Source organism: Dermacentor silvarum, chromosome 6 (genome assembly GCF_013339745.2).
Source record: "Dermacentor silvarum isolate Dsil-2018 chromosome 6, BIME_Dsil_1.4, whole genome shotgun sequence".
Taxonomy (NCBI): Eukaryota; Metazoa; Arthropoda; class Arachnida; order Ixodida; family Ixodidae; genus Dermacentor; species Dermacentor silvarum.
Genome location: NC_051159.1, coordinates 106,166,573 through 106,174,094, shown reverse-complemented (window position 1 = coordinate 106,174,094; position 7,522 = coordinate 106,166,573). Strand labels below are relative to the sequence as shown.

Below are 7,522 nucleotides of genomic sequence, written 5' to 3'. Positions count from 1 at the left end.
GCCACCCTAATAAAGTCCCTATATAAGAAAAGTACCGCCATCTACTCTTTCCTCCGCCGCCTCCTCTCCTAAAGCGCTTGCTTTTTTCTTTACTTTTTGCTTGCGAAAGCCAAGTCGACGGTGGCGCACCTAGAAAGTCCACGTTGAAGCTGTGAGGCCGGGAGCGCGCCGCCGCCGCCGCCGGCGACTGCGGCTGCGCAGAGGACTTTCAACATGGCTCTGAGGCGGAAAAAAAGAAAATATAAAGAAGTGAAAAGCGCGCGCTATCATCGTCCAATCGGAGATACAGGAGAGAGAGAAGCGGCGTTTATCAAAGGATGGCGGTACTTTTCTTACATAGGGACTTTACACCCTAATGGGGCTTAGCGCCATCTGTGTGAGGAGGGCACACTTCCGGCGGAAGAAAAATAATTGGACGTCATATCCGTTAAAAAGAAGTGACGTCATTTGTTCTCAGAGGCGCGAAATTTGTTTTCAGAGGCCTGCATTTATAGCTGCATATTCAAATGCCCCGCCATTCGACTTGATAGGAGTTTCGAGCTTTCAGCGGGGAAAGCGATGCATGAAAAGTTCAGCTGTTTGCTTTAATTAAAAAACACTCTTTTTTCTTTCCCAATCTTTCTTCCCTCCAAACATAGTCGCGCTTCAATCGCTGCTCCCATAACCACCCTTGCTGGTGTCGGTGACAATTCGTTCTGAACCGCTTTTCTCCCACAACTTCGCGACCTATTTGGATCGAGCTCGGACAACCTGTCCCGTGCGGCACGTTGCAAACGGAGCGAAGTGTGGCGCGACTGTCTCGCTAACCGGGAGATCGCGAGAGGCGGCTAGTGGGTGACACGAGGGTGCTATTCACTGCAGCCGCCGCAGACGGCTCCCGCTTTCGCCATGCCCTCCTCCTCCGCTTTCCACCTCGCGCTCTCTTCGCTATCGCCGTCTTTCATATCCCGCTACGCTCTTCACTCGGTTACGTGAGACGCCGACGCGCGCCGCAGGAACGGGCGCCTAAGAGCTGCGTTCTGAAAGAAGAGAAAGAGAACAGGAAGTGGTTCACATGGTCTGGTGTGCGGTGTCTTTCTTTTACAATGTTCACAGCAGCAAGACTGTCAAAAGTACTTTTGGGCGAACCTGCGCCCACAAAAGCAAGTGCACAACGATAGCGGTGAGTGCAGCCGGTGAAAGTCGAAACAATATTTACCTTGGTCGAAATCTGATCAGCGGGTCAAGCGCTTCGGCTTTTATACATGACTGCTCGAAGGTTCCAGCGTAATCACTGCTGCCCGCAGGCCTTCCATGAAGTGCTACACCATTCGCGCCCGGCATACAATCAGGTTACACGTCAGGTTAACGGGGACAGCAGAGAACGGATAGAACCATCGATAACATTCGACAGGCTTCCGATTCATGCGGGTGCGTCCTGCACCGAGTGATAACAACGTTTAACGCGTTTATCATTTGTCAGGCGGTGAAAAGCGGTCACCTGAGAAATATAAATCGGTACACGTGTCAATATACAGATACACTCGTGTTTCTTTCTATTTTACTCACTCTCTCATGTTACCTTATTTATAGTTACTGAAAAATTTCTGCATTATTTTTAAAGTCTGTAATTTTGTCAGTGTTTGCCCTTTGTAGGCGACGTCGATAATACTGGACGTAATGTTTTTAATATCCCTGGCACGGTATATTGAAGTGTAGACTAATGGCACAGATTGAGAAATGCGAAAAATGCGAAACGAACCGAGAGCACATTTCTACAAGCATAATTATTTGATCGATATTATCACCGGTGCAACGCGCTAACCATGCAGTGTATGTTGTATATACTATCTGCAATTTATTAAATGAGACAGCTAGCTCGAAGCTTTCTCAGCACAATAAAAATAGCGAAGACACTTGTAAACGTTCCTACAAATAAGATTTTTATACACGCCACGAACACAGTATTACTGTTTTTTCAATTGTGCGTCTGCCATGTCACATTGAGTGTATGGCTTGTATTGCTGTACGAATTGTCCGTCGCGTCCTCTAAGAAGGTTGGCTTCGATTGTTACGTCAATCATCCCATTTCCGAGAAAGAAATCTGTGGCAACAATGCCGGAGCACGTCTGTTGTTTGCGTCTGAAGAATTCCGTGACGTCATGGTTTACCCACTGCGCCGCTCGCCGAGTACCGACGATAAGGTCAGGAAACGACGGCGTGAGCTCAGCCATTATAGAAATAGGGTTACAACTTCCGGGTGCGCAAGCTTTCGCGTCTAGGTATTTCATAAGTTTTTCTGGGCATTGCGCATTGGCCCATCGGTGCAACACGGCGGGTGCCAAGTAATTCTCGTAACGCCCTCTAAAGTATTTCGAATGGTAAGATACCATGACGTGGCCCTGCACCCTGACTTGATTTGCGGATTCACCTAAAACCTCGTTCAACTTTTTCAAATAATCGAACCGCTTTAGAATCACGCCACTCAGTTCTGTCACAATTAGTTTCTGAAGTTCCGCGTGTCGCACCGGCACGTCGTCGTACCCTTCGTCGAAACCCGTCGTAAATCTGTGAAAGTCGAGAATCACCAGCTCACCGGTCTCTTCCACAAACTCGCGGACCTCCCTGAGTACCTGGATTACGGTTGGCCATCCTCGCACCCTATCATGGGTAATATAAAACTGGCCACTGGAATATTGCACCCTCAGATCCAGGGAACGAATGCCATAGGCTAGCTGCTGCTTTATCGTTTGGTCTTGAGTGTACATGTGCTTTTCGTGTGGAAGCGTGATGCCTTGGTTGTACATCCCGGCATCGTGCGTTCCAGGAATGAGCATGTCCATTAAACTTAGTGATGAGAGTGCGGAGTAGTTTTCTCGCATCCACCGGGGCTTCGGTGTGAAGCACGACGAGTGCAGTACTTCGAAGCATTTGAGATTTGATCCCTTCGATGACGAAATGTGCTTCTTAAAACAGCTGATAAGCTGAGTAAGATGGAGAATGGTCGTGTTGTATCCTCCTTTTTTCATGTTCCAGCTTGCTTTCTGCCTTCCAAGTTCCAACGCCCTTCCTTTTTCTTGAGTATTTTCGTTTTGCACGATGAGTGCCCAGTATCCGAGGCACTCTCCTCTCATCAGTGTGCTGACGTTGAAGTTTGGTGCTAAAACGCTAGTTTCGTGTCTACCGGAAGAAGTTTTGATAGTCCACAGGCAGAGGATGTCGGAAACAACTCTTGGCGGGTTGTATCTTGAGAGAATGGCAAATGTTTTTCCTATGTAATCCTGCTGTATGCCAAACCAGTTCAGCTCGAAGTAGCCGTGCTTCTCAAGCCCACTGAAGGACGATACTGTCAAGTACGTTCCAGATTTTCGCATTTCTGGAACAAAATAGAAAGGCCTGTGCTTCAGTCTGAGAAAGTATTTTCGTTTCTTTCTGAAAAATTATGTGTATTGCCGAACAATAGAGCGATAATATTGTTCTGATCTGAGAAATACGAAACATTTGGAATGTGTCGGTGTTCGCATATATGCGCCTACAATATTTTAAGGATAGTCTTGTAGCTACCTGTACGTTTTGCTGTGCTAAATGAACTAGCGGAAGAAACAACCTTCGAGAGCTCATAAATGTTAGTGTCTATCTCCATACTGTGAACACAAAATTATGCAAAAACAACAATATTTGGGTACTCTAGAGCAATGGCAAAATTATAACAATATGTATACGAAGAAAATATATGCCTCGCCGCAGCAGAAATAAGTAATATGCATCTGCGGAGTGAAAACAACGCTCATATGGGGAAAAATAAGGCTGGCCGGCTGCAGGCATCAAACGATGGATCCAGTACTAGCATCTCAACCTTTTTTCAGTTCCTCTCTTAAAGCAACCCTAAAATGAGTTTGACGATTTTGCACAAACGTACTGAGTCGTTAGGGTAGATTTTTCTGAAAGTGAGGTATTTAAGCGCTCTGCATAAAGCGTGTAATTTATTATAAGGTCTCAAAAATGCGCATCGCTACCAATCGCAGCGGCGCCTCTCTCTTGTGTTTTTAGCCGCACCTCCCTATTGACGTAGTTATCCGAATTAACGTCAGTTGGGCGAGCTATCCGCTTGGCTACCCATGGGTCGCGACATCGATAATTTTTCCAACCTTTTGGTGAGCAAAACGTTGTTCGTAATACTTGGAACGTTCGTTAATTTGTTTCTATAAAAAAAGAAACAGAACGAGGCTACTCAACCACAATTTATCACTACACTAAAGCGCTTCCGGCACACCGCAATTGTCATCTGCTTCTGTTACCACGTTCTCCGGGTTGACCCAAGCTGTGAGGTCAGTGCTGGTCTCGAGCTTTCTTTTCGCGAGCACAATGGATCGCCCTTGCTACATTGTGGGCTGCAAATATAGCGATCGGCCACATGTCAAGCTGCGACATCGTGTCCCTCTGCAAGGCAACATGCGAGCGGTGTGGCTGCACCGCATCGGGCTATCGGTGTCCGATCGGCGCCAGCATCTACGCTTTTGCTGCCGTCACTTGAAGCCGGGGGATTACTAGCACAATAGAGAGTTTTAGCGTGTCCGGTATTCGGGTAAACGCAAGCGCAAGCGCACTTGGCCTCGGCGTTTTACCGGATAAGCGGAGGCGTAAACGTGAACGGCCAGCACGGTGCCGCTACCTGGTGGCACAGAGCTCAACCAGACAAATACAGAGCCAATGTAGCACTAACCTAGTGTATTCTACTTTGCGGCTGGTGTAAATTTTTGGCAGGAGCGTAATCGAGCACACAGTCTCTTTTTAATTGTTTAAAATGCTTTACACTTGATTACGGCAATAGTAACTCTGTGTTTGGCTGGATAAGTTTTGCGCCACCAAGTGGCTGCGTCATGCAGGCCGCTAAGGCCGCTCACGTGACCCTTCATCACAGCGGTAGCAGTATGGAGGGTCTTTAGTTTACGCCTCCACCAATCCGTCAAAATGCCCAGCACGCCTGCGGTTACCGGACTACCGCAATACCGGACACACTGGGCACTACGACAGAACGTTCGCAACGCACGCTGCTTGGATAGCTCTCGCGAGGGATCGACGTTTAGGCGGCTAGCGGAGAGGTTAGAGATGCTTCGCGCGCTGGCTCAACACCACATATATATGTAGCACAAGGCCTTTTCACTCTGATCCATGACGTCATGCTACCTGACCCTAAATTTCCATTGCCAAGCCTGGTGTGACGACAGCGATGACGTCGAAATCAGCGCTGCTTACCCGGAAGCATCCCGATTAGATTCTATGGCAGTCGGGCCAGATGGCATAACCTCATGGATCGGAGTGCATGAACAGGCCTTGTGCTATCTAGATAGTGTTCGTTGGCTCCAAGACAACCAGAAGTAGACGACACGACGTCACATCATGACGCAGAGCTAGTGAAGGCGGGGCTAAGCTCCGATCATTCGGCTAGCGAGTTGAGGAGAAAGAGCATGGCTAGGGAGGAGGGTAACTCATAATCGTCTGTAGCTCTCTTAATATGACACTCTTCACTTAAATTATGGCACTAATGTTTTCCTGAACCCTACGTCACCCTACGTGACCCTACAGTAGGCTTTGGTGCCGGTGAAGAGTTGAAGCTGCACTAACCGTTAATTTACATCCGAAATGCTCGTCGTAGCAAACCCCAGGACTTTTTATCACATTGTGTAATTAAAGTGGCGCGATTGAGCATCTACTGTTGACATCTTTGTCAAGCGCTCCTTTTAGGTTGGATTATATAGCCTTGTGGAATACTAAAAGGCGTAGCCAGGCTGCGAAACACTGCACTTGTCGCGCATAGCCAGAACCACGACGGGGTTAGATACTAGCTACCACTCCTATGCCGCTTCCTCACCGCGTCAGTGCAGCAACGCACGAAACATGTATGAACCTGAGGTCACGTTCAAGTGCAATATAGCAGTATTTCCCCAAGCCACCGGGAAATTCTCACATATTTGATAGTAATGTAGAAGTGGCTTTGTTCCAAGCGCCGCAAGAAAATTTTTTCTCTTTATGGCGTATTCATGCAAAAGCTGCTACTGAGCGCCAATGTCAACGAAAGACAGCAATGATAGTTGAGTAAATGTGGACACCAGCGTACATAAGCATAGCACCTGTACTTGAGTAAAGTGTTGAGCAGGGCTAGTTCTTTGTGTTGGATACTGACAACGACGCAACGTACACGATGAGCACAAATGTAACAAGCACTGTGAGACACAGCGTACCTTTTCCATCTGTGATTGGTGGCATTCAGTAAGTTTGCTTTTTTTTTTCCTAAGAATACCAAATTAACATAGGTGGAAATCGGCATTTGCTAGGACCACAGCTTGACATTCACAAATTTACAGACTTGTACTGCAGGGCCTCTACAGTCATGGTTTCGGTCAACGCCATGCTTTGTGGCAAGAGAAAGCTGTATTGGGAGTTTTTCGTGTTGCGCTTTCCAGAGGGCCCGTGAGAGACCAGGGAGGCATGGTCTCCCGGCTCCAACGTAGGATAAGCCAACAACTAGCCAGGGGTGCTCTCTGGGGCTCTAATGGCTGGCTCCTCAGGACCTTAATAAAGTTCCTTGTCTGTCTATCGGTCTGTCTGTCTGCCTACAATTTTATAATTGACACTGTTCATCTAACTATAATATTAGAGAATTTTATAAATTAATTAAAACTAATTATGTAATTATTCGCAATAATCTGAGTATCTCCAAGCGACGGCAAGCAACATTACCCTGGTTCTCTACAGCTACGTGGCATCTGCATGTTTTTAAAATTTGGTCCAAGTTACGTGGGAGACCCCGTATACCGTAGATTAAATGCACATGCGCGCTTGTGAGATCTAAATGCTTTCCTTTTTCAAATATGCATACCTTGTGTCTAGTTACGTGGGACTGCATGTAACATACATTGATTGAGTCACATACATGTGACTCAATTACGCGTAATGCCAAATTAAATACAGCGCTGCTTCTTCAAGAAAATACACAGCATGTTCTCTGCTTACGGTTTCTCGAACGCGCTTTCTACAGTAACTGGCAAATAGAGAGTTCGGTATTGCTGAGAAAGTAAACGTGCGCCACAAACGCCGCACAAGCCAGTAGACATCACCTGGGAAAGTATGAGCATGGCTGGTTCCGGATATGATAAAAACAAACAGTGCCGATATCATGGTGGACGCAGAGCGCACAATTCTATGACTACCCGCTACGTGCAACGTACAAGAAAGGCCATCTGCGTTCTATCAAGCGGCTTCGTTCTACCAATTTGCAAGCTCTTTCGTAACAAATTTTGATCATCACTCAAAGTTGGAGACATTTTATTAAACCGAGATAAACACAATGCCCGAATCCCCATTGCGCAGACAGCTCTTCTTTCTGATTTCATAGACCTATTGTGGTAGAACACCTGGCTGCACGTCGCTTCGCGAACAAGTCTTGTTTTCGACCATATTATATAAAGCACACAACGTTTCTTAACAAAACGTCACTTTATGCATTGAAGCACAAAAGTAACTGGAACGCCAATGCATTTCT

General features: G+C 46.8%; 1 protein-coding gene across 1 annotated transcript; it reads right to left on the bottom strand.

The window, feature by feature from the left end:
• Positions 1 to 455: 455 nt before the first annotated feature.
• On the bottom strand, positions 456 to 7,215 carry LOC119455807 (uncharacterized). Its single transcript, XM_037717278.2, has 3 exons — positions 7,098 to 7,215; positions 2,576 to 3,355; positions 456 to 1,019 (listed from the first exon to the last, which is right to left on the bottom strand). The coding sequence occupies exons 1-3, from the start codon at positions 7,156 to 7,158 to the stop codon at positions 1,006 to 1,008; spliced, it is 855 nt and encodes a 284-aa protein (XP_037573206.2). The 5' UTR covers positions 7,159 to 7,215; the 3' UTR covers positions 456 to 1,005.
• Between the last annotated feature and the right edge of the window lie 307 nt (positions 7,216 to 7,522).